This window comes from Chrysochloris asiatica, unplaced genomic scaffold (assembly GCF_000296735.1).
Source record: "Chrysochloris asiatica unplaced genomic scaffold, ChrAsi1.0 scaffold00016, whole genome shotgun sequence".
NCBI classification, from domain to species: domain Eukaryota; kingdom Metazoa; phylum Chordata; class Mammalia; order Afrosoricida; family Chrysochloridae; genus Chrysochloris; species Chrysochloris asiatica.
The window spans coordinates 5,688,222-5,715,614 of NW_006408534.1; the positions used below are offsets into that span (position 1 = coordinate 5,688,222).

Below are 27,393 nucleotides of genomic sequence, written 5' to 3' on the forward strand. Positions count from 1 at the left end.
TTATTGCTGGTGTGAGATGATATCTCATTGTTGTTTTGATTTGCATCTCTCTAATGGCTAGTGATCATGAACATTTCTTCATATGTTTGTTGGATCCCGGACCTCCTCCTTGGTGAAATGTCTGTTCATGTCTTGTGCCCATTATTTAATTGGATTATTTGTCTTTTTCTTGTAGAGGTGTTGTAGTTTCCTATATATTTTAGAAATTAGTCTCTTGTCCAATGTGTCGTTGCAAAATATTTTTTCCCATTCTGTGGGTTCCGCTTTTACTTTTTTGGTTTCCTTCCATCTTTTTTGATGCTCTCTACATCATTCAATATTTTGCCCAAAGAATCCTTCAGTATTGAAAGTCGAGGCTTCAATTTTTTCCTCAGTTCTTTCAACCTGAGAAATGCTGTGCATGTTTCTTCTCTTTTGATGTTCTAATTCTAGATCTTTGCACATTTTATTATATTTCACTTTGTCTTCTCAAGCTGCCCTTTGAAATTTTCTGTTTAGCTCTTGTTTGCTCATCATTCCTTCCATTTGTTTTAGAACCTCTAAGCTGGAAACAAGTTTCAGAGTCTCTTCTGACATTCATTTTGGTGTTTTCTTTCTTCCTTGTCTTCTTAATGACTTTTTGCTTTCTTCCTATATGTTATTGATGTCATTCCTCATCTCTTCTGGTTTTCAAACATGAGTGTCTAATACATCCAATTTTTCCTTGAGATGATCTTTAGACTCAGGTGGGATGTGTTCAAGGTCATATTTTGGTTCTTTCGTATTTCTGTTAATTTTCTTCAGCTTCAGCCTGAGCTTGTAAACAAGCAATTGATGATCTGTTCCACAATCTGCTCCTGGCCTTGTTTTGGCTGATGGTATAGAGCTTTCCCACTGTCTCTTTTCACAGATACACTAAATTTGATATCTTTATATTCCATCTGGTAAGGTCCGTTGTCTTTCATGTTGTTCAAAAAAGATATTTGCAATGAAAAAGTCACTGGTTTTGCAAAATTCTATCATGTGATCTCCAGCATAATTTCTATCACCAAGGCCATATTTTCCAACTATTGATCATCCGTCTTTGTTTCTAACGTTTGCATTCCAATTAACAGTAGCTATCAATACATCTTGAATGCATGTTTGATTAATTTCAGATTGAAGAAGTTGATAGAATAGTCATTTCATCATCACTGGCTTTACTGGTTGTTTCATAAATTTGAGTAATAGGGGTATTAACTGGTCTTCATTGTAGGTATATGGACACTATCCTGTCACAGACAGCACTGCATTTCAAGATAGATCTTGCAATGTTCTTTTTGATTATAAATGTGACACCATTCCTCTTCAATTTGCCATTCTGAGGACAGTAAACCATGTGATTGTAAGATTAAAAATGGTCAATACCATTGCATTTCAGCTCACTAATGCCTAGGATACTGATGTTTATGCATTCCATTTCATTTTTGACAATCTTCAATTTTCCTAGATTCATACTTAATACATTTCATGTTCTAATTATCCGTTGATGTTTGCAGATGTTTCTCCTCATTTTCAGTTATGTCCCATTAGCAAACGAAGGTCCTGAAAGCTTAACTCTATTCGCATCATCATGGTCAGCTCTACTTTGAGGTGACAACTCTTCCCCAGTCCTATTTTGAGTGCCTTCCAATATGAGGGTCCCATTTTCCAGCACTATATCTGACAATATTCTGGTGCTCTTCATCATGTTTTAATATTCAATATTCTGTTGTATTCTGACAATGTTTCACTTGCTCTTCATAACATTTTCTCTAGCTAAACATTTGGAAGTAGTTTGCCTCTTCTTCTTCCAAGTCTGTCTTATTCTGGAAGCTCAGATGAAACATGTCCACCATGGGTGACTCTGCCAGCATTCCAAATACCAATGGTATAGCTTTCAGTATCACAGCAACATACAAGTCATCACAGTTCTACCAACTGACAGATGAGGAGTCTGTAATAGTGGCCCTCAAACTTGAACGTACGTTGAAATCACCCGGAGGACTTACTAAAACACACATTCTGAGTCCAGCTGGACTGTCTGATTCAGCATGTCTAATATGGTGCCAGGAGATGATACAGCTGGTCCTGAGAACACTCTAAGAACCACCAGTCTAAATGTTGGATGACTTGGAGAAAAAACTAGAAAGTGGCATCAGGATTGGTAGAAGCCTCACTAACAACCTGTGATAAGCAGATGATACAACCTTTTTTGCTGAAAGGGAAGAGAACTTGAAATACTTCCTGATGAAACTGATAAAGATCAAAGGCCACAATTTTCAGGCTGGGATACACTTCAATACAAAGAAAACAAAAATCCTCCAAACTGGACCAATAAGTAACATCATGATAAATGGAGACATGACTGAAGACTTCATTTTGCTTGGATCTACAATCAACGTTCATGGAAGCATCAGTCAAGAAATAAAACTGTGCTAAAAGAACTTGGTAACGTTGCTGGAGCAGGGCAGAGGCCAGGACAAGTGACTGAGGGCCAGAGATTGGCCTGCCTGTGGCATGGCTAAGAAAAGGCTGTCCTGATCAAGAATTGTATCCTGAACATTTCTGATGCTGAATTATAACTTGTTAATTTCCCCAATAAACCCCACAATTGTCTGTGGAAAAAAAACAAAAAAAAAAAAAAAACACAAAGAAATCAAACTGATCTATTGCATTAGGCACATCTGCTGAGAAAGATCTCTTTAAAATGTCACTTTGAGACCTAATATGTGCCTACTTAAGCCATGACATTTTCACTGGCCTCATATGCATGTGTAAGTTGGACAATGAATAAGGAAGATCATAGAAGAATTGATGCATTTGAATTATGGTGTTAGCAAAGAAAGTACCATGGACTTCCAGAAGAACAAACAAATTTGTGTTGGAATAAGTAAAGCCAGAATGCTTCTTAGAAGTGAGGATGGGGTGAGTTCATGTCTCATATTTTGGACATATTATCAGGAGGGGTCAGTCCCTCGAGAAGGAGAGCATGAAGCTTGGTATAGAGGAGGGTCAATGAAAAAAAGGAAGATCCCACCCCCCATGAGATGAATTGACACAGTGGCTGCAACCATGGGTTCAAATACCCCAACAATTGTGAGGATAGCACAGGACTGCACAGTGTTTTTGTTCTGTCATGTATAATAGGGTTGCTATGAATCAGAACTTACTCAACAGAACCTAACAACAACAACAACACTTACAGAGCATTCTCTAGGTACCCAGTGCTATGCTAAGTGATTTATAATCATCAAGTCCTTTAAATCTCACAATGACTCCTATGAGGTACATATTAACACTAACTCTAGTTCTCAGATAGCAAAACAGAAGTAGCTTGTCATTCAGCTACTTCAGATGAAGTGGTAGGGCTAGGATTCAAATACAGAAAGGTGGACCTAGAGTTGGTGCTATTAACCACTCCTGAACTGGCTTTCAAATGAGGTGATTTAAGACAAAGCCACAGTCTTAAGAGTGAGTTGGGTAGGAGGATGGGAAAGGTTAGGGGAGATAGGTTTCAGAAGCATTCTTTCCCTATGGCATCTTTTGAACATTCAGAACGCCTGTTGTTGTTAAGTGCTGTCGAGTCAGTTCTGACTCATAGTGACCCTGCATAGGGTTTCCAAGGAGTGGCTGGTGAGTTTGAACCAACAACCTTGTGATTAGCAGTCCAGTGCTGATCCTACAGTGCCACACCAGGATGGTGGATATACTTAAGGGCTTGGTAAAGTACTATGGCAGGGTCAGTGGTGGCTCGGAGGTAGAATTCTTATCGTCTATGAGGAAGAGATTCTAGTTCATTCCCAGTACCTCAGGGAGGTTTATGTGTTGCTATCCTGGTGTGGTGCTGTGGGCTAATGCATCAGACTGCAAAGTCATTTGAACTGCAAGGTCCGTGGTTCAAGCTCACCAGCTGCTCTTTGAAAACCATATACAGGGTTGCTATGGTTCAGAATCGACTCAATGGCACTTAACAACAACAATATGATGCTAAACAGTTTTTAGAGGAGCTTCTAGACTAAGACAGATTAGGAAGAAAGCTGGCACTCTACTTCTGAAAATCAGTCGATGAAAACCCTATGGACCACAACGATCTGATCTCATTGTGCACGGGGTTGCCATGAGTCTGGGGTGACTAAATGGCAGCTAGTACCACCACTATCACCAAATATTATTATATCACAGGGGCGGGGAAGGCTCCTCTAAAGCTTCTCCTAAGATCGCTTTAATAATGTGAGGGAATTCTAACAAACAAAACAAGGTAAAACCCAAGATCTGTCAGCATCTTAGGTGTTTTCTCTCCCAGCTCCTGTGACAAAAAAAGGCTAGACTCAGGAAGTGAGGAGGAGCTAAGAGCTCTACAGTTACCTTCCTGAACTTCCAATAGGGAAACTGAGGCTCCACTGAGGGACGAGATGACCCAAGGTCATCCATGTATCACCCCTAAAGGACCCTAAAGGAGGGTCCCTGTCTGGAGCATATTTGAAGTCACAGGCAGCTAATTATTTGTTATGGTCCTTCTAGCCTTTTTATGTTCTGTGATGTATTGTAAATCCTAGCCTGTAAGCCTGTGATTTTGGCGTAATAGGATAAGCACTGGTCACTGGTTCAAACCTACCATTTGCTGCTCAGAAATCCCATACAGGGTCGTTGAGTCTGTGATTTGGAGTTCTGGTGTGATGCTGTAGGATAAGCACTAGACTGCAAGACCAGTGACTCAAACCCACCAGTTGCTCCTTAGAAATCCTATGCAAGGTGGTTATGAGTCAATACTGACTCAACAGTACTTAACAACAACAACATGCCTGTGATTAGAGTCCTGGTGTGGTGGTGTAGGATAAGCACTGGACCACAAAGTCGGCTTGAGTCAGAGGGTCAGTGGCTCAAACCCACCAGCCACTCCTTGGAAATCCTATGCAGGGTCACAATGAGTCAGAATCTACTCGACAGCACTTAATAACAACAACAAGCAGTAATGATTAAGGTGGGTTGAAGGGAGTCCTGGAGTCCAGATGTGGTGCTGTGGGTTGATGCACTGGGCTGCAGTGGGTTTGAACCGCAAGGTCAGCCCATCAGCTGCTCCTCAGAAATCCTGTATAGGGTCGCTATGAGTTGGAATCTAGTCAATGACACTTGACAACAACTGCAAAGGGAACAACAAGAATTAAAGACACCCCCACCTTTCTCGAGGGCATAGTCTGAATCCAATATATAGGATGGCTTTGGCAAAGTTAACGCTCTGGTCCTGGATCTTGCATTTGGTTCATCAAGACTGACGTCCAGTTCATGGGACTTCCGCCTGGTACCTGACCCAATTAATCAGCTCCCATAGCCTCGTGCATAAACAGTCTGTCTGACCTTTCAGTTTGGGCTCTTCAGCTCCTGAGACTATGTGAGTGATTAGAATCCTTCAGACTGATCTCTGAACCACGAATTTGGGATCTGCCAGCCTCCACAATTGCTGTGGGCAATTTCCTTTGACAGTTGTGAGTTCAGTGAGATGTTGCAGAACCGTGGGGCTTGAGGGAGAAGAAGAGTGGTGATTGGTAGCAGGGATTATTGAGTAGAATAACATGTTGGGAAAGTTGGGCATTTGAGATCTCTTTAACCTCCACTTCATAGGGACCAGCCTTGTGCTGATAGTTCTAAAAGAAATTACTTCATGCATAATTCAGGATGTAAACCAGATTCAGCCTTTGTGTTCAAGGAAACTCCACTGGTCTGTCAATGTGTGGTACTGTGGTGCCTTACAAGTTGCTGTGATGCATGAAAGTATGCCATGAGTATTTCAAATACCAGCAAGGTCACTGATGATGGACAGGTTTCATGGGAGCTTCCAGACAAAGAACAGACGAGAAAGAATCAACAGGTGGTCCACTTCTGAGAGATTAGCCCCTGAAAACTTCATGAATAGCAATGGACTGTTGTTTGATGTAATACCTGAAATGAGTCCTTCAGGTTGGAAGGCACTTAAAATATGGCTAGGGAAGAACTGCCTCCTCAAAGGAAAGCTGGCCTAATGATCTAATGGAGCCATACTTTCAGAACCTTCATTTGCTGGTGGAATACAACCCAAAATGAGAAGAAATAGCTGCCAACATTCATTACTAATCAGACCATGATAGGTGTGATGTGTGAATCTAGGAAAATTTGAAGTGGTCAAAATTGAAATGGGACACAAAAAGATAATTATACTACACATTCGTGAGCTGGAATGGACAGATATTGGCCATTTTGAACCATATGGATTACTATGTTGGAAAGTCAAATTGAAGAGGAATGGTGTCACATTCATCATCAGAAAACAACATGTCAAGGTCTATCTTGAAATAGAATGCTGTCTGTGAGAAGATAATATCTATATGCCTACAAAGAAGACCATTAAATATTAACTATTACTCAAATTTATGGACCAACCACCAAAGTCAATGATGAGAAAATTGAAGGATTCTATCAAATTGTTCGGTGAGAAACTGATCAAACATGCAATCAAGATGTACTGATAATTACTGGTGATTGGAATGTGAAAGCTGGAAATAAGGAGGAAGGATGAGTAGTTGGAAAATTATGTCCTTGTTGATAGTAATGCTGGAGATCACATGATGGAATTATTGCAAATACATTTTTTAAATTACGTAAATAACTTACTTTGGACCTTGTAAGGCAGAACATACAGGAATCAAATAGACTACATCTGTGGGATGAGACAATGGGGAAGCACCTTATCATCAGCCAAAAGAAGGCCAGGAGCTAACTGTAGAACAGAACATCAATTGCTCATATGCAAGTTCAGGTTAAAACTGAAGAAATTTTTAAACAGTCCATGAGAACCAAAATTCAACCTTCAGTAGATCCCATCTGAATCTGAAAAACCATCTCAAGAACAAATTTGATGCATTGAATACTAGTGACTAGAGACCAGATGAGTTGTGGGATAATATTAAGAACATCAGACAGGAAAGAAAGAATAGACCAAAAGAGATTCTGAAACTTGCTCTCGAACGCAGAGTAGCTAAAGTAGATGAACAGAAGATTTCAAAAGACAGCTAGAGAGACAAAGTAAACTATTATAATGAAATGTGCAATGACTTAGAATTAGAAAACCAAAAGGGAAGAATACAGCCAGCATTTCTCAAGCTGAATGAACTGAAGGAAAATTTCACGTCTTGCCTTACAATATTGAAAGATTCTATGGTCAAAATACTATGAACATTGCAAGATGTGTCAAAAGAAATACATAGTCATTATACCAAAAAAAAGTTGGTTGTTGTCCAATCATTTCAGGATCAAGAACTGACGGTATTGAAGGAAGAAGTGTAAGCTGCAATGAAGGTGTTAGCAATAAACAAGGTTCCAGGAGCTCCTGGAATATCAATGGAAATGTCTCAGTAAGATGATGCAGTGGTAGAAGCACTCATTACTTTCTGCTGAAAAATTTGTCCAACCAAATGGAAGAGATTCATATTTGTGCCCATTCCAAAAAAAGGTGAACCTCAGAATGTGGAAATTATCAAACAATATCATTAACATCACATACATGTAAAATTTTGCTGAAAACAACTCAAACATGGTTGCAGAAATACATGGACAGGGAGCTGCCAGAAATTCATGCCAGATTCAAAAGAGAACATGGAATAAGGGATATCATTACTACGGTGAGATACATCTTGGCTGTAAGCAAAGAATACCAGAAAGATGTTTACCTGTGTTTTACTGGCTATCCAAAGGTATATTAGACTGTCTGATCTATAACAAACTATGGATAACATTGCAAAGAATGGGAATTAGTGAACACTTAATTGTGCTCATGAAGAATAAGAGGCAGTCATTAGAATAGAACAAAGGAAAGTTGTTAAGAGTTGTAGAGTCAGTTCTGACTCACAGACGCCGTATATAGGATTTCCTAGAGATAGGTGGTAAACTTGAACCACTGGTCTTATAGTTCAAACTGACTTTGCAGTCCAGCATATTAACCCACAGTGCCACACCAGGACTTTGGATAAGGGGATACTGCGTAGTTTAAAACGAGGAAAGGTGTGCATCAGGGTTGTATCTTTTTACCATACTTTTTCAATCTGTATGTTTAGCAAATAATCTGGGAAACTGGATTATAGGAAGAAAAATGTGTCATCAGGATTGGAGGAAGGATAATTAACAGTCTGTGATATGCATATGATACAACCTTGCATGCTAGAAGCAAAGAAGACTTGAAATACTTACTGATGAAGATCAAAGAATATAGATTCTAGTATAGATTACAACGCAATGTAAATAAAACAAAAATTCTCACAACTGGACCAATAAATAGCATCATGAGAAACAGAGCCAAGAAATCAAAAGACACATTGCATTGGGTAAATCTGCTCAAAAAGACGTCTTTAAAGTGTTGAAGAAGTTCTAGTGGTGCAAATCAGTTAGCGCCAGGTACTTATATGACAGTGGCATATTTCCACTTTGGAGTCCTCATGTGGCTCTGTAGGATCAGCACTGGACTGCTAGCCACAAGGTTGACAGTTCTAATCTACCAGCTGCTCCTTGGAAACTCTACACAGGGTCGCTGTGAGTCAGAACTGACTAGATGGCACTTAACAACAACAAAGGATGTCACTTTCAGGTTGAAGGTGTGCGGGACCCAAACCAAGGTATTTTCAATTGCCTCATTTGTGCTGTGGGATAATGTACTGGATGGCAAAGTCAATTTGAATCGCAAGGCTGGCAGTTCAAGCTCACCAGCTGCTCCTCAGACACCTTATACAGGGTCTCCATGGGTTGGAACTGACTCAATGGCACTTAACAACAGTAACAATGTTTGCATATGAAAGCTGAACAATGAACAGGGAAGACCAGAGAAGAACTGACATTAGAGAAGAATATTGAAAGTAGCAGGGATTGTCAGAGAAAAAAACAAATCTCTCTTAGAAGAAGTAGAACCAAAATGCAACTTAGAAGCAAAGATGGCAAAACTTCATCTCATATACTTTGGACAAGTTAGGAGGGGCCAGTCCTTGAAGATGAGCTTTATGTCTTGTAAAGTGGAGGGTCAATGAAAAAAGAGGACAACCCCCAGCAAGATGATTGACACAGTTGCTATACCAATGGGCACAAACATAACAATTGTGAGGATGGTACAGGACTGAACAGAGTTTTGTTCTGTGGTTCTTTGAATCTCTGAGTTGGAGCTGACTCAGGGGCACTTAGCAACTAAAATGTAAGGAAAGTTGCTCTCTTAGGTAAGGACAAGGTCCAGGAAAGGGATTCTGGCTAGGGCTCTGCCAATTACCAGGTAGTGGCATCATCAGTTCCTGGATCAGAACAAGCTTTGAGAGAGACAATGACTCACCACGGATCACCCTGCTTATAAGAAGTCCTTAGTACAAAATCCTTAGTTCAAAATGATTGTTCTGGCTAGCAAGACCTCCATGTGTAAATCTCATCTCAACTTTACAACACCTTATGAGAGGTACCGTTCTCACTTTACAGAGGAGGAAACTGAGGTTCAGAGAAGCGAAGCTGTCTCCCCACTGCACTGGGAGCCACCCACAGGGGTGACGTCTCAACCTGCTGGCTCCCCCATAGCTAGCATGGTGCCTGGCACACGACTGGTGCTCTAGCAGTATTTAGGGACTACAATGGAAACAGGAACCCTGCTCTGTGTTTCACATCTGGAAGGCAGTGGAGAGTTTTCACCAGGCCTGAGTTTTCTGGTCTGGAGTCACTGTGAGGATCCAATCAAATCAGAGGATGCAAGTGAAACTGTCTGGCTGTGATCTGGAGTGTGTCTACTGCTCTACCCCCTTTACAAAGCATTCTTCTAAGTGCCAGTTATCATGAAATAGGATGTGTTTTAAAGGGCTCCCCTGATGAGAGCTGGCCAGGGCAAGTCCAACTCTAGTTCTGGCTCAGCCATTAACTTGTCCTGTATCCTTGGGTTAAACAGCCTTCTCGCTCTAGACCCTGGTCTCTTTGCTCTTTAAAACAGAGATTTGAAGTGAACCATCTCTGAGCTTCTTTCTCTAGTCACAACCAATACCAGAGGGGTGAGTACAGCAGGAAGATGGAGATTAGACACAAGGAAGTCCTGCAGGCACCACTTGGAAAGAAAAGCTGGGGGCTGCTGTCTTAAGCACCTTGAGGAGGCCTGTGTGTCCTGCCTGAGGATAAGGAGATGGCTCTGGGTACCCTTTCTATGACTTTACAAGCACACAAACCCACTGCCATCAAATGAATTCCAACTCATAGTGACCCTAGGGCAGAACAGAACTGCCACATAAGGTTTCAGAGACTGTAAATCTTTGTGGGAGCAGACAGCTTTTCTTTTTCTCCCACAGAGCGGCTGGTGGGTTTGAACTGCTGTGTTTGCAGTTAGTATCCCAATGCCTAGCCCACAGTGCCATCAGGGCTCTTTATTACAAGCACAGAGGCCTCCTATTCATCCTGGCAAATGCTGCATGCTCTGGCAAGCTGCTATCAAATGACAAAGGCAACAAACAGCATTCTCCCCAGGGGTGGTTATGAGGACCATCAGCATCTTGGCCCCACATCAGCAACCTCCCTGCTCCTGGCTAATTCAGGCCCGCCCGGCTATAACCTCTGGGATGGAGATGCAGTGGCTTCAGTGGCCTGGATTTATGTGCATAGTCAGGAAGTCCTGAATTCTCCCTCTAGATGGGAGCTTCTGAAAGGCACCTACTGTGCTCCAGGAAAGAAAAGGGCACAGGATTAGCTCTGCTGCTTATCTGCTTTGGGACAAACAGCATGCCCCACAGCAGGCCCCAGGGACATCACCATCAGCAGGAGCTCCTGAGCACCTACAATAGCATATAGGTCCACAAATAAGGACCGATGAATGGTGGAGAGATTGGAGCCCTGAGAGATGGAAGCAGAGAAGCTGTTCTTCCTGGAATTACTTTATAGCAAATGTGCTGACTCTGTGTGCAGTCTGTGGGGATCTGTGGCTCTCTCCTCCCCACTGAAAGACTCCAGAGGACTGGAAGAAAACATTTCTAAGTAACACCAGGCAAAAAGAAATCAATGAGGCAAACACAATAACTGAGGCAGCTCCTTAATCCCCCACCACCGGGATTAGTCTAGTCTAAGCAGTTTCCGGGTATGTGCCCAAGCATCAAGCAGTCTTTGGATTTTTAGAACTGAGATATCACAGCTCTCCATAGGTCAGGAGGTAATTGAGGAAAATTTGTTATGTTCACCTGTCTTTCAGGTAGGGAAGTGGGGACACAGAGAAGTGCATGTTGTTGTTAAGTGCTGTCAAGTCGGTTCCAACTCATAGCAACCCTGTATAGGGTTTCTGAGGAGCGGCTGGTGGGTTTGAACTGCCGACCTTGTGGTCTAACCCATTATCCTGCAGCGCCACACCAGGAGAGGTGGTAACAATCTCAGGCCAGACCCTGATCTCTAATTCCCAGTCCACATTCCCTTTATAGCTCAAGGTACATGTGAGGCTGAGTATATATTAGTTGTAGTGAGTACATAAAGCCCCACCCCTAAAACTCTCTTTCAAGATCTAAAGACATTTTAAAAGGTATCTGATCCCCAAATGTAGGAAGGGTTCAGATGGCCATGGTGAGGAAATGTTACATGAGGTGTCTCCCAGAAGTAACTGCAAAACGGGCTGGATCAGACTGGTCAGAGGCCCCAGATGACCACAAAACCATCAGCAGAAGCCTTTTGAAGGGAGCACAGGTTCTGACTGGGTTGGGAAGGATGTGTGCACACAGACAAGAGTTCTGAGATCCTAGAGGCCACTGGTGTGAGCCCAACTCCAGGGAAAGTGCCAGGGGCAGGCTCAAGATTTGAGACATGGAGCAGCAACCCAGCCTCTCCTAGGACTCAGCTTTAAAATCCCCAGAGAAAATGCAGAAATGAAAAGCTTGCTCCAAGATTCCTGTCTCTTGGCATTTTTTTCCTGGGTAGCTGATCATTGTGTGCCAAAAAGCCACTGGGTTGGCAATCAGAACAGAGTTCCCAATCCAGTTGTGCATGTTGTTTACCCACTCTGGCCCTGTTGTAGTCACCCTTACTGAAAGGAGCTCTCTAGGGGGATCATCAGAATGTATGGTCTGTGATGTGACACTGGGTGGAGCTGGTGGGGATTTCTAGCCAAGACATAGCCAGGAAATGTGGCTTCCCCGTGAGGACACTTGGCCTTCCGGAGCCCCCACCTCTGTTTCATCCTAGTTTCTTCCCAGTAATGAGCCCTGACTGGGCACATCCTGTCACTTACAGGATGTGTCTCTGCCCAGCTCTCCTGTCCACTGCAGTGCATCTTCCTCTAGCATGTCGGCCAGCGACCTTGGGCTCAGCTTCTTGGATACCATGCTGGGAAACGAATCTGACCCTCATACACACTCCCCCTAACACACGCACATCCCAGGTGTGGGCAGAGGGGGGCAGAGGGACCCAGCCTTGAGCAAGGACCACAGCTTGCCTGGATCTACTCCGGCTCCTTCCTGTGAAGCCTGAGGCTGAGGGAGATCTGTAGGGGCAGTTCATTTTCCACAGTGTTTGAAGTAGCACATTGGGCCACTGGCTCACAGTATGCCTCTGTACAAATTTGATGACGTGTCCTTTTTTTTTTTTTTTTTTTTGATGAGACACAGAACTGTACAGGACAAAGTCTTAGTGAGTGGAATGTGGGCTGAATTTCAGGCTTCATGTGTCTCTCTGCCTGTGACCTTGTGCAGGGCACTCTGCAGAACTGTCCAAGGAGGCCCTGTCCGGACCTGGGCTGACCAAAGGGAGGGCAGACATGTCAAATATGCTATGTGGGCCAACCCAGAGCTCCAAGAGACCCATCAAGAAGCTCTGGACAAAGCACATTTGGCCCTATATTCATGCTTTTATATTCATGATGGGGAGGGGTGGCATGCATATATGTGTGTGTGGGTATGCATGTATGCATATATGTGGGCATATATGTGTGTCTATGTATGTGGAGAGTTGTTTGAGATGTTTATGTGAGTGTGTGTATGTGTGTAGATATGTGGATGGAAGCTGTATGGGCAAGGTGCCTATGTGTATATGTGGTGTGTGAGGATATCAGTATATAGGGGTGAATATGAGCACATATGTGAGAATATACATGTGTGTGTGTATGTGTGTGGGATTATGTGAGATGTATGTGTATGAATCTGTGTGTGAGAGGTATAGGAGGTACATATAGGTATACTAGAACTACCAGATTCTATAGGAGCTTTGGTAACATAGTGGTTACAAGTCAGGCTGCTAATCTCATGGTCAGCAGTTTGAAACTGCCAGTGGTTCTGTGGGAAAAAGATGAGGATTTCTGCTCCCATAAAGAGTTATAGCCTCAGACTCCCTATTCAGGGTCGCTATGATTTGGAACCAACTCCACGACACACAACCACTACCACCACCACCAGGTTCTGTGTTTCATCGTGAAGAATGGTAGGAGATGTAGACAGTCCCAATAATACCTGGAGGGAATCTGATTCCCATTCCCCAACTTTCCTGGTCTCCTCAAGGTGCTACAAGAGCACTGTCCATGGTTAGAAATGCAGTACCAGGACCCACCTCTGGGCTCTAGTTTTTGTTATAGGCTGCTTTTGCCCACAGCTGCACCTGTGGACTGAACTCAGTAAGGCAGAAAACGCACTGGCTTGCATTGCGACCCATGGGCCAGAACTTCCCTCAGAGGTAGGTGGGACCTGGTGTTCAGACAGGGTGGGTTGGGGTGGGGTGGGACAGGGATAGGAAGAGCAGGCAAGAAAACCAAGCGCCACATGTGAGTAGAGCAGCCACTTCGGCCCAAAGATAAAGGTTGAAGAGAAGGTAGAGGGGTAGGGAAAGAATGGACTGGGATAAGAGCTGAGGAAGGCAGGAGTCCTTGGGATCAGGGTGGCTGCATACAGCCACCCCACCCTAAACAACCGCATTGAGTACCATGCATACCGATTCTGATGCAATAGGTGTTCCTGGGGTTGTGCAATGATGGCCCTGGCTGGTAGGTAGGAAGGAAGAAGAATGTTCACCACCATCCAGACATAAAGCTGAGGCCCCATGATTGTTTTTATGTGGTGGGTGAAATTTCCACATTTACTCATGGGGACACTGAGGCTCACAGAGAAACTGTGACCTGACAAATCTCACACAGGTTGTCAAACTTAGGACCATGAAGTCCCAGTTGAGGGCCCTTTGAAGCCCCAGTGCCTGGACCCCACTGGAAGGATGCAGTAGCCTTGTCCGAGCACAAGCCACTACCTCCCCATAGCCCTACCCACCATGCCCCGCCCCTCTAGTACAGCCCTACCCACCACACCCCTCCCCTCTAGCACCGCCCTACCCACCATGCCCTGCCCCTGTAGTACAGCTTGAGAAGTCTGACACTCTCAGGAGTCTTCCCTGAGGAGACATGGGCTGCCCAAGTGAACTGTAAATCCCCTTCAGGTCTAAACTCAGAATGGGCCATGATGGACCACTTACAGGGCTGGTTAGGAGATAGCATACAGTCAGGGGAACAAACAGAAATGAGACTGAAGTGCCCAGTGGCTCCTCCACAGGCCCCTGTCCCTTAGTCAGGGTACCCACATGGGCATGTATGTGGGAAGGAGGCAGGTGAGGAACCCCAGAGGCTATACTCTCCCCTTTACCCCCTCCTTATTATCCCACCCTCCACCACACAGCCCAGATGCAGGGAGCTACTGGATCCAAGCTCTCCAGGCCCCTTTCACAGGGGACATGAACTGTTTAACAGCTTCCAAACTCCCCTCCTGAATCACTTGCTTCCTTTCCTCTTCTCAGGTTTCACCTAGTAGGCACCCAAGCTAAACAGAGCTGACTCAAATCAACTGTTTGTTGTTGTTTAGTGCTGCTGAGTCAGTTCTGACTCATAGCGACCCTGTATAGGGTTTCTAAAGAGCAGCTGGTGAATTTGAACTGCCAATCTTGTGTTTCAAGCCAACCTTGTGATATCCAGTGCTTCATCCCACAGCACCACACCAGGATCCGATCAATTCTGTTGTTGTTGTTGTTGTTAAGTACTGTTGAGTCAGTTCCGATCCATAGGGACCATGAAAGGGTTTCTAAGGAGAGGCTGGTGAGCTTGAATTGCTGACCTTGCAGTTCAAATCGATTTTGCAATCCAGCGCATTAACCCACAGCACCACTCCAGGACTCTGTTGTTGTTGTTGTGAAGTGCTGTCGAGTCGATTCCGACCCATAGCGACCCTGTATAGGGTTTCCAAGGAGCGACTGGTGAGCTTGAACCACCAACCATGCGGTTCAAATGACTTTTCAGTCTGATGCATTAACCCACAGAACAGAGTAAAACTGCCCCATAGGGTTTCCAAGGTCATAAATCTTTGTAGATGCAGACTGTCACATCTTTCTGCCACATGTGGTTAGTGGGCTTGAACCACCAACCTTTTGATTAGCAGTCAAGTGTTTTAACCATGTGTACCACGCTACAGAAATAGAGATGTGTAAGGAAACTGGGGGAGAGGCAGAGTTCTATTGCCCAGAATTTCCTGCTTCTCTACAAAGAGCCTTCTACACCTCCCCGCTCCCTCCCAACCCATCCAGAATGAGGTCTTTGGAAGAAGAGGTTGTATCTTCCCTTGAGAAAAAGTGGGTTAGCAGAATGTTAACCTAGAGAGCCTTTTGTGCTGTTTTCTCTCTCTACCATCCAATAAGAATATAACCCCAGAGAGCAAAGGATATACTCCCAAAGAGCAGAACCTGGTCTTGCCCTCATCAGATAGCGGCACTGGACGAAAGAAAACCAGTTCTGATACCACCAGCCTATTCACAGGGTGAAGGCCCTGCCCCACCCAGATCCTCAGTACTTCTGTCACCTTAAGGTTGTGGCCGTACCCGGCAGGGCCTGGGCAGACCTGCTACACATAGGCCTCTGACTCTCCTCGGGGGAAGCAGGAGCCAAGGTGCACAGAGACAGAGACACATGCTGGGAAGCAGACAGTCCGTCTCGATTCCAGCAGAGTTCCCACCCTTCTCAGAGAACTCTTGCTGGTCAAAAGCTATCCCTTCCTGGAGGCTAATTTCCAAGGGCTGATTTGGCTCCAGCCCCAGCTCACAGCTCCAGCATTGGTCTGGGATGCCGTTTCTTTTCATCTGATTTTCTTGCCAGGGATATAACACACAGCTCAGGAGGGTTGGGGACACCCAGGTCACACAGCATGTTCTGGCAGCAGAGACTGAGAGGGTGGGGAACCAGGAGCAGGGTCTTTAAAAACGTTCTAATACATCAGTCTCTGCATTTTAGAGCTAGAAGACAGAGATGATTGCTGATAGTGATGCTAACAATGAAAATGATGACAATCTCTTAACTCCTAATGCAGACCAGGCATTTGTTATATGTATAATATTCCTTATCATTTCCTGCTAACCCTATAAGAGCAGATATTATGCCCCTCATTTTACAGTGGAAGAGAAGAAAGTTAAAGAAGTCTGCCCAAGGTTACAATGCAAATAAATGACTAGGCTCAGAGCAGCCTATTCTTGAACTCTATCTCCAAACCACTGTGCTGTGAAACCCCATCTTTGTCTGCAGTGAAGAGTTTTCATAGACTCAGGTCCCCATCCTTGAAACACAGAACACATGTCAGCCTTCTGCCACTTCATTCATACACTGTGCTGACGTTTTCTGTATACATTTGTTCTCCCAGGCAAGGGTAGCAGTGACACTACAAGCAAGGCAGGGTCTGGTCCATGGTGGAAGCCTCTTGGACAATGAATAAAGCCAGTGAGGTAGGGGATACAGATGTAATGTCTTAATTTTACAAGAGGAAACTGAGAACGAGCTGGACTCCTGTCTTTTGAGCTAAAATGAGTCCAGTCTTACCCGCTGAGCCCTGCCTAGGACTGTCCCACAGAAATATACCCCCCACACAGCTCATGAGACAGTGCAGGTACATCAGAGGGCAGCAAAGCCTTAGATGCCTCTTTCCTGCTACAGCAGAGAGAGAACATACAAGAAGATATCATGGAGCCCAGACTGGGCATGGACCAGGGCTTTGCTTACCTCGGCTGATTCTCTGCTTCTCTCCAGATAGGATCCCTGGGGTGTCAATGACGCTGATGCTCTCCAGAACAGGGTTGGGCAGCTGGGCACACACAAACCTGCAATGGCAGGGAGGGAATCCTGAGGTAAGCCCCTGCCCTCTGGACATCTCCTGTTCACACTCATTTCAGCCACTCCCCAGCCTCCCCTGTCTCCATGCAGCTCTCACCACTAGTTAAGCAAACCCTTGTAGGTCAGTCCCCACAATGGAGTTCATAGCTTATGCAGAGGTAGGCCCCTGCATTCTCCTGTATCTCCATACACTGCATCCTAGAGTGTTCTACAGCATGTTTGGTAAACTGCTAACAGACCAGTGACAGCATGTGCCCCACGAATGACCACAGCCTTGATTGGATTCTTGTGGCCCAAGTCCTTAGCTGTCCTTGGCCAGCTACCTCCCTGTCTTGAGGGACTACCGTTAACTCTACCCTCTCTCTGAGCCTCAGTTTCTTTAGATAGTCAATGAGAAGACTCCTGCCTCTCGTTCCTAAATGGCCCTAGGAACTGGGGACAGAAAGGAACTTTAGGGTCAGCCCCCAAACCACCAGGACATGCAGAGTCAGGTACAGGACTTCCCCTTCTGGTTCAGTCCTCAGTGATCAGCAACCTTGGGCAAAGTCACTGTGCTTCTCTGAATATGTCCCTGTTTATAAGACAGGGAGTCATTCAACCAACAGTTACTGAAATACTACTCTGTGCAAAACAGTATCAGAGTGCCATGGGGTAGAGGCTCACAGGCCTTTCTGGATTGCCGTGTATATTGCCAGGCCCCAGTCAGACTCAAGCGCAGCTGTGGGCCCCAGGAATATGTACTTTTAAAAAAGATCCCTGGAGGCTTCTGTGCTTGAGAACCCCTGCAGTTAGGGACTCCATGATGTTCAGACTTAGGGTGCTGCTCCCCAAGAGCACACACAGTCTGGTGGAGAAGAGAAAGCACACACTCAGGCAACTACAACACAAGATCCATCAGGACCAGCACCCTGAGGGAGGTCAGATGAAGATGGTGGGGAGACCCAAGGCAGAGAGATGGCTTTCAGGGTGAGGTGGCTCCGGAGCAGGTCTTGAAGGATTGGTCACACCACCCAGGAATGTTTATTTGGGCAATCTAAACCCATTGCAGGAGTTCTGGTAGCCCAGTAGTTAGGAGTCAGGCTGCTAACCTCAAGGTCAGCAGTTCAAAACTACCAGACGTTCCAAGGGAGAAAGATGAGGTTTTCTGCTCCCGTAGAGATTTACAGCCTCAGAAATTCTGTACAGGGTCGCTATGAGTTGGAACTGACTTCATTGCACACAACCACCACCACCAAACCCATTGCTTTTGAGTCGATTCTATGTCATATGGTACAGAGTAAAACTAATCATCGGAGTTTTCTTGGCTGTGATCTTTACAGAAACAGATTTCTAAGCCTTTCTTCCACAGAACTAACTTACAGGTTGCTGTGAGCTACCAACCTTTAAACTCATAGGTGAGCACAGACTTTTTGTGCCACCCCAAGGGCTACCCAAACATAGCTATTAGAATAGTAACCAAGGCTTATGCAAGGAAAACTTTCTAGTTAATACATGCCAGCATCTCAAAATACAAATTGGTAACCCTAACTTAGATCATTTTTATTTCATCTTCTCTCTTATATGCCATCATTGGTAGAAACTAAAACAGATGTCTCATCATCCCAGTCAGGTTTAGCTGTTCTGTAATCTCCTGGAAACAGACAGGAAGAGGAACCCTTGCTGCCCAGTGAGCTGGCTGCCAAGAAGCAGTTAGGCCAAGGAGGCTCAGAGGGGGGTGAAGGAAGGCTTCACGGAGGTGGCATAATGTGAATCCAGCATTTGCCAGATGGCCAGGGGTGAGGGTAGGGAGCAAGGGTATGGAGTGGTGTGTGTGTGTGTGTGTGTGTGTGCAGTGGAGAGGAGTGACTGCTTTCCACACAAAGAGAGCAGTAGTGAAAGAGCATGTTCAAATGTGACACAGAAGTGTGAGAAATCACCCACCATTCCAAAGGGGTACACGTCATGGGGGGAGGGGGAGGGTGCGGGCAGTGGTCCCTCAGCAATAGAATTCTCACCTTTCATGTAAAAACCTGGATTCAATTACCAGCCAGTGGTGCAGCCAACAGCCCCATCTGTCAGTGGAAGCTGCATGTTGCTAGGATGCTGAACAGGTTTCAAAGGCCATCCAGACTAAGATGAACTAGGAAGAAAGTCCTGCTGATCTACCTCTGAACATCAGCCAGTAAACACTCTATGGATCACAGCAGACTGATCTATCGCCTACCATGGGGATCAGCATTTCATTCCATAGGTACATGGGGTTTCCATGAGGCAGCGGCAGACTGGATGGGAGCTAACAGTAACACGTCATTGAGGTGAGAACCGGAAGAATGGAGAGGCCAAGCTAGACAGAGACCAAGTCACGATGGCCTTGACAGTCACATTAAGAAGCCTGGATTTTGTCCCAAGGGCATTAGAAATTCAAAGAAAGAGAATGACGCCATCAGATATGACTATCAGAGAAATCATCCGGGTAGCAGTGTGTCCACTTCGGGTCAGTAGATATTTGTGTTGTGCCTGCTATGTGTCTGACACTGTGCTAGATGACACAGACAGAAAAATACACAATTTGTCTTATTGAAGTACATGATTTTAGTTATTTCTGAGGTGCAACCATATCTTAGTACTCACATTTTACCAATAATTCCATATTTTAGTTTGAGCTGGGTTTCTGTCACTTGGTACCTCAGGTGGTCACATGCATGTGGCTGGTGTTTGGAGCTATGGAGTGAGGCAGGAAAAGGACAGAGAATGAGCTTGATGGTGGAGCCAGAGGGAAAGGAGATCAAAAGGGGGACCTGAAAGAGAGGCAGTAAGACAGCCAAGGAGATGAGAGGAGAGGAGATGGCACTGACAGTGACAAATGCCACAGAGAGCTTGGGTAATTAAGAATGGAAAATGCCCACTGCTTTGATAACTGGGAGGCCACAAATAGCCTTGACAAGGGCAGCTGTGATGGGTAAAAGCTATGTTGCCACACGCTGGGGGAGGTCAAGGTTCTTGGCCAAGAAAGGAAAAGAGGGAAGCACAACAGTCAGAAGGTCCTGCAGTGGGCCTGCAAGAGAAGACACACTTGCATATGGAAAGGAGGAGTCAAGGAAGGCTGAAGTTGCCTGTGGAGAGGAGTTCATTGATGGAGCAGGCTTCTGAGGAGATGCAACTGCAACTAGCCCAGTACAGTAATGAAAGAGTTTTACCTTGAGGGTGGGGGTGGGGTGGAGAATGACTACTGCTTCCCTCTGAGATGGGTGGGAAGGGAGTGAGGGCAGATGTAAAGGAATTAAGTTTAAGTCTAGATTTTTTTTTAAAAAGTTGATGGCCTCCAAACAAATCTTTACAGCAAGGATCATTCCCACCCCCTCCACACATGGAGAGGACAGGGATGGGCAACTTGGACATTGGCTACCCAAAATGGGGGTCTACAAAGGCAAGAGTGACTGGCTTACAAGCTTTCAAGAGGGAGCCTAGATCCAGAGGGCATGGAGGAAGGTAGACTCTCCACTGAGTAGTATCCAATCTGTCTAGGCAGGGCTGATTAAAGGAAATGCTGATAGGTCTCTTGTGATACAATAGTGAATAATTGTTATCAGGACAGCTTGTGAGGGTTGGAAATGTAAAGATAGACATTTTGTAGCAAGGAGGGGAGTGATTAACTTTGCAGTCTAGGAGTGGAGGTCCATGGGACCATCAAGTGAGGAGAGTGGAGAGTGGGACCCTACCCAGAGAAGCAGTGATGCCTGAGATGGAGGCAGAAACGATGACATGGTGCGATGGAGTGGCTGGGGACTTTAGACCCAGAGAGGGAGAGGGGCTGTGTGCTGACGATCGGGGTTGCAGGCTTGCAGGGTATACCTTTTGGTTGGGTGTTGATGCATGGAGGGGATTGTAACCATGGCAGTGAAACAATACACGATAGGATGAATGTAAAACTAAAGTTCTCCCATGTAAACTATCACATAATTCACAATAAAACAGTTTTTAAAAAAAAGTTGATGGCCTCCATGTTCTCTAGAATGGGAAGCAAGGTCATCTGCTAAAAAAGAAGGAAACCGAGGAGGGGGGATCTGATGAGGGCCATAACAGGACAGCTTAGCAGTCCTGAGCTGGGAAACTGGAAGTCTGTGGCACAGCACTCTCTGAGAGGCTGCAGGGAGCTGGGAGCATGTGGAAGAGGGTCAGCAGTTCACCTAAATGTCACCATCCCAGTGTTGAGTGATCCTGGAGTAACTCCTAAGGCCATCTACATTGCAATCCTATGGTTGCTGCACTAAGCCACATCCTTTCAATCCTCCCTGCATATCATTTGTCTTGTATCCTCCTGGAATGTTCTTTTTAACCCCTTCACTGTAATTTCACTCATCATTTAGCACCCGTCAGTTGTCAGCCTGGGCACAAAGGTCCCATCAGCGGGTGGCCTGTACCATTATTCCTCTTGCACTATGCTCTCACTGGCTCTCTTCATACCTGTGTCCACAACTGGATTCAACTTTATATTTCCCCACAGAGTCAAGCCCACACCAGAAGGACATCACACCTGCTAAACTGGAGGGTCAGCAAAAAAGAGGAAGACCCCCCCCCCCCAAGAGGAAGACACTAGTACAACAATGGGCCCAAGCGTAACAGTGGTAAGGAAGGCATCAAACTGGGCAGTGTTTTGTTCTGTGGTACACAGGGTCACTATGAATTGGAACTGAACTGCTGGCACCTAACAACAGCAACCTAAGTGTATCACTTTAAATGGATATGCTATTTGCTTCATAAATATTCTATTTTAAAGTATTTTTGTAAAAGAAATGTACATGCATAGTAAGTTTTAAAAGAAAGAAAAAGTTTGACAAGGCAAATAATGAATTATAAGTTTCCCTTTGACCCATCTATCTGCCTTCCATCTCAATTCCAAGCCCTAAATGTAACTACTGTAAACAATTACAAGTAACCACCCTATGTTTCCCACTCTTTCAGACTCTCTTTACACATTTTCAGGAAGAAATTAAGGCACAGAGAATTTGCAATTTGTGTTTTCTTGTTTTCTAGATTAATTAAGATTCAAAGAGGTTAAGTGTCTTTACCCAGAGTGAACCGCCAGGCCCCCTGCCACCACATACATTTCTCCTGGTTTTAACACATTTAAAAATGGAGTTAGCAAGGCTTGCTGCATTTGATTAACGACAGAAGAGCTCTGAGCTCTCAGGAATGGACCGGGCAGAGCATGGTAATTACATAAATTCTGTTATCATCAGTGACTATATGCCATTACATATACTACACAATATACGATTATTGTCATTAGGGCACTATTATTCCAAAATGGGGTTAACCGCTCCACCTGCAATGATCCCAGTTACCTCCTTTATCCTTCAGGCTCTTGTCCCTTCTGCCTTCAGACAGGATAATGCTCCTTGGCTGACTCACAGTCACTTCAAACTCACAGCACCAAAAATAAAATTCATCACCCCAGCTTCCAGATCCTCCCTGCTGAAACCTCTGCCTCTGGTCAGCCCTGCTAACTAATTCTTCTCCATTATGCTCTTCTCTGCCCCCACCTGTTTCTGCATTTCAGCATCTTGGGTCCATGCCTTCCCCTTCACTCTGATCCAGAACCCTCTCACTCAGCTCCAGGCATTAGAGACACTCTGGAGTCCAGAAACATCTGTCTCAATGTACCTTAAGACCACCATCACCTTCATCTTCTTATCCACATTCACAGCTGTTCCCTGCAGAGTCCAAGTAAACTCTTGATGACCTCCCTGTCAGGACAGTTTCCCAAAGTTTCTCAACCTGGTCTTATCAATGTTTTGGGAGCACACCCTGGCCACTCATAGTTCCACACTTTATTCAAACTGCAGCCTTGGCCAATTATTGATTCAAGCCACCACAAGAAAGGGCAGGGACAAGCTCATAGTTTGTTTGGTGTTTCAATTGCTCAGGATGCAAGATGTAGAGAATCACTTGGACAATGAGCCTCAACTTTTACATCTGAAATGTGGCAATTCTTGTTGTTATGTGCCATGGAGTCAGTTCCAACTCATAGTAACCCTGTACAGAGTTTCCGAGACTGTAAATCTTTACAGGAGCAGAAAGTCTCATCTTTCTCCCGTGGAACAGCTGGTAGTTTCAAACTGCTGACCTTGCGGTTCAAAGCACAATTCGTAACCACTACACTACCAGAGCTCCTTTTCTGCTCCTGTAAAGGTTTACAGCCTTGGAAACCCCACAGAAGGTCATTAAGAGTCAAAAAACACTCCACGGTACAGGTACACAACCACCACCATCATTCAAGACAGAACGCAAATGAAACAAGATAGTAATATCACTATCAAACATTTGCTGTTTGGGTTCTATAAGCCACACAGTTTTCTGCCCATTTTCTCACTTATTTCTCCTTCAACTCCTTGAAGGAAAATATTATTATTATTATATTTTACAGATGAGAAAAGTGAGTTACAGAGATGTTAGGTAACTTGTCCAAGATCCACAGTGCTGGAAGATCTTGGACAAGTTATCTATCTCTCTGAAACCAAAGCCCATATGCTTTACTTTGAATCTAAATACTTCCCAATAAAGAATAACATTTTTTAAATCATTAGATGCAATGAACATGTAAATTGTGAATCCATAAGTACAATAACTACAATCAGGGGATCAGTCTGAATTATGCAGAATAATAATGTGAAGGCCAATGATTCTCTGGAGCTTTCTCCACTCAAATCTTCATCATGAGCCTGTGTCTGCTGACCTGAATGTGTCCCAAGGGAAGGGACACAGTGAGTTAAGCAGGAAAGGCAATGTTCAAACCTAGGGCTTCTGTCTGAAGTCCAGAGTTCTTCCTATCAAGTAAACAATATTCAGGTAAAAAACATCTTGTTCCACTTCTTTCCAAACCCACATCCAATCCACTGCCATCAAGTTGATTCTGACTCAGAGTGACCCCATAGGCTAGAGGAGAAGCACTTCCCAGGATGTCTGAGGACATACATCTTTAAGGGAGCAGACTGCCTCCACTTTCTCCCACAGAATGGCTGTTGGTTTGAACCATCCATTTGTGGTTAACATGCCAGGGCTTAACCCACTGTGCCATTTCCTTCCATTTGGATGCAAATCTCAACTAAAACATGGGCAAATGCTGGAAATTATGTAGAGGAGAAGGGAGATCCAGGAACATAATCTAACTCAGAATTGCACTCTTCCTGGCTCCTTGATCAGAGGAATTTAGCCCAGCATTTGTAGCTCCCAAGTCCCTAGTCAACTATGATGGACACAGTTAAGTTTCCAGTAAGGCACAATCAAAAGAGACACTTGGTATGGAAAGTTTATCAAGTTTCCCAGACCCTCCTCTGTTAAATTACACTTTCACTTCCCACAGTAAAAGAGAACACCTCTAAGTCTTTGTTTCTCTTGCACTCACCTGTTCAAGAAGGCATTGCCAAAGGCATTGAGTTTCCTGAAGGGTTTCTTAGGATCTACCACGAGAGCGTTCCCGGGGATGATTCCCTCCACCTCGCCCTGCATCACTGCAATGAAGGAGTCTGTGGTCGGCTCGGGCCCAATTCTCATGCCGGGGAAATCCTGTTCCAGCAGGTACCTAGCAGAGAGGAGCACAGTCATAAGGCAGGTTTCTGCTCTAAGAGCAGCACTCTAAGGCAGGCAGTGATGTGAATCAGGAGGGGCAGGAGCAAGAATGATGAGATTTCACAAGGAGAGATGATTGCCAGACAAGGAATCTGAAGAACCTTGTAGAGGTGGCAGACCTTTAGCTGAACTTAAAATATTAAACCTGTTTTGTTGGGCTCAAAAGCAAAGCATGGGTTGGCAGTATTTCCTATGTGGAGTTTGCATACTTCCTAACTGAAGGCAGCTTCTAAGTCCCTGCACAAAGGCATTGTTAGGTGTATCATAGACTCTGCTGGGTTTTCATAGGTCATTCTTTACCTGATTAGTTACATGGTATAAAAATAACTTGTGCATAATACAAAATACAAACAGTGTAAAAGAGTATGCTATGAAAACTGGATCTCCATTCCATCCTAGAGTTCTTGTCTCTTCTCCAGTATCTGTATTCTGTACCCTGTATCCTTCTGGAAATCATCCATACATATTATCTATTAAGTATTATAAATACATAATAGGTAGAAACCAAGATGGCCAGACTTTGTCTCTCATACTTTGTTCATATTATCAGGAGGTACCAGTACCTGGAGAAGGACATCATGCTTGGTAAAGCGGAGGTTCAGCAAGAAAGAGGGAGACCCTCTTTCTTCTTGGAGACCCAAGAAAGAGGGAGGTTCAGCAAGGAAGAGGTAGGTTGGCACTGTGGCAACAGCAATGGGCTCAAGTATAACAATGATTGTGAGACTGGAACTGAACTGGGCAGTGTTTGGTTCTGTTGTGCATAGGGTTGCTATGGGTTGAAACTGAATCGACAGCACCTAACAATAACAACAACCATATATTCCGCCACACATCTGTCAGTTTGTCATACTGTGGTGGCTTGCATGTTGCTGTGATGCTGGAAGCTATACCACTGGTATTTTAAATACCAGCAGGGTCACCCACGGTGGCCAGGTTTCAGCGGAGAAGAAAGACAGACTAGAAAGAAGAAGAGGTGGCCCATTTCTGAATGGTTAGCCACGAAAACCATTATGAACAGCAGAAAAATATTATCTGGTATAGCGACAGAAGTTGAGCCCCCCATGTTGGAACACGGTGGCAACAACAATGGGTTCAAACATAACAACAACTGTGAGGATGGCAAGGAACCAGTGTTTTGTTTTGTTGTGCACAGTCACTATGAGTTGGAACTGACTCAATGGCACTTAACAAATACAACAATCACATATTCACATAGTCCTTGGGTGGTGCAAATGGTTAGCTGCTCAGCCACTAGATGAAAAGTTGGCAGTTCAAACCCACCCAGAGGTTCCCTGAAAGGTCTGGTGATCTGCTTTCAAAAGGTTTACCTATGGAGCAGTTATATTGTGCACACATGAGGTTACCGTGGGTCAGATCAACTCAACAGCAACTAACAACACACACACATACAGGAACATCGAAACATTCATGGATGAATTCTACTGTCTTTTCATTTCATTTTTCCATGAACTTTCTGAAGCACTTATGTGTGTGTGTATACATATATATGTGTGTGTGAATGTATATATACACACACACAAATATATGGTGGTAGTTGGTTATGTGCCGTGGAGTTGATTCCAACTCATAGCAACCCTGCATAGGGTTTCTGAGGCTTTAAATCCTTATGGGAGCAGAAAGCCATACAGTACAGTTGGTAGTATTGAACTGTTGAGGTTTGTAGCCCCACTCATGACTATGCTACCAAAGCTCCATACACACACATACACATATGGGTATATATATACGTGGGTGCATGTGCGTGTGCTATGGGTTAATACACTGGACTGCAAGGTCAGTTTGAACAGAAAGGTCAGCAGTTCAAGCTCACCAGCTGCTCCTTGAAACTCTATACAGGGTCGCTATGGGTTGGAACCGACTCAACACACCAGAAGTCCTCAGAAACCCTATAGAGGGTCGCTATGAGTTGAACCAATTCAATGGCACTTAACAACAACATAGGAATTCTGTATAGGGTTTCTGAGGAGTGGTTGGTTTGAACCATTGATTTGTAGTTAGCAGTTCAGTGCTTATCCTACAGCACCACACCAGGATTCCTATGTGTGTATATATGTGAATAGGCTTCAAAACGTTAAGGGAAAATGGAATTGAAGAATAATGGAATTTTCCCATGAATTTTGGAAGCCCCTTCATATGTATACAAGTATGTATATATATATATATACTTATATACAGTCCTGGTGTGGCGATATGGGTTAATGAGCCAGACTGCAAACACGTTGGAATGGCAATGTTGATGCTGGACCGCAACGTCAGTTCAAATCATAAGGTCAGTGGTTCAAGCCCACCAGTTGCTCCTCAGCTCGATGAGGAACCAACTCGACGGCACGTAACAACAACAACATATACACACAGATGGTTCCTGGGCTTAACATATATATACAACCTGCAGTTATGACCCAACACCTATAAAGCCTATTATATTAAAATTTTGAGGTATGTATCATTCTTTTCAACGGAGAAAAGATTGAAGTTGTTAAGGACTTCATAATTCTTGGATCAACTATCAACACTCATGGAAACAGCAGTCAGGAAATCAAACAATGAATTAGGCAAATCTGCTGCACAAGACCTTTTTAAAGTGTTGAAGAGCAAAGATGTCAGCTTGAGGACTAAGGTGCGCCTGACCCAAGCCATGG

At 44.4% G+C, this 27,393-nt stretch overlaps 1 protein-coding gene across 1 annotated transcript in view; it reads right to left on the bottom strand.

Annotated features, from left to right (window-relative positions):
* Positions 1-27,393, bottom strand: part of EHD3 (EH-domain containing 3) — a 55,759-nt gene that overhangs the window by 14,825 nt on the left and 13,541 nt on the right. The window contains exons 2-3 of the mRNA XM_006835278.1: positions 24,510-24,686; positions 17,015-17,112 (exon numbers count right to left, since the gene is read on the bottom strand). Coding sequence (XP_006835341.1) covers positions 17,015-17,112; positions 24,510-24,686 — 275 coding nt within the window. The remainder of the gene's footprint in view (positions 1-17,014; positions 17,113-24,509; positions 24,687-27,393) is intronic.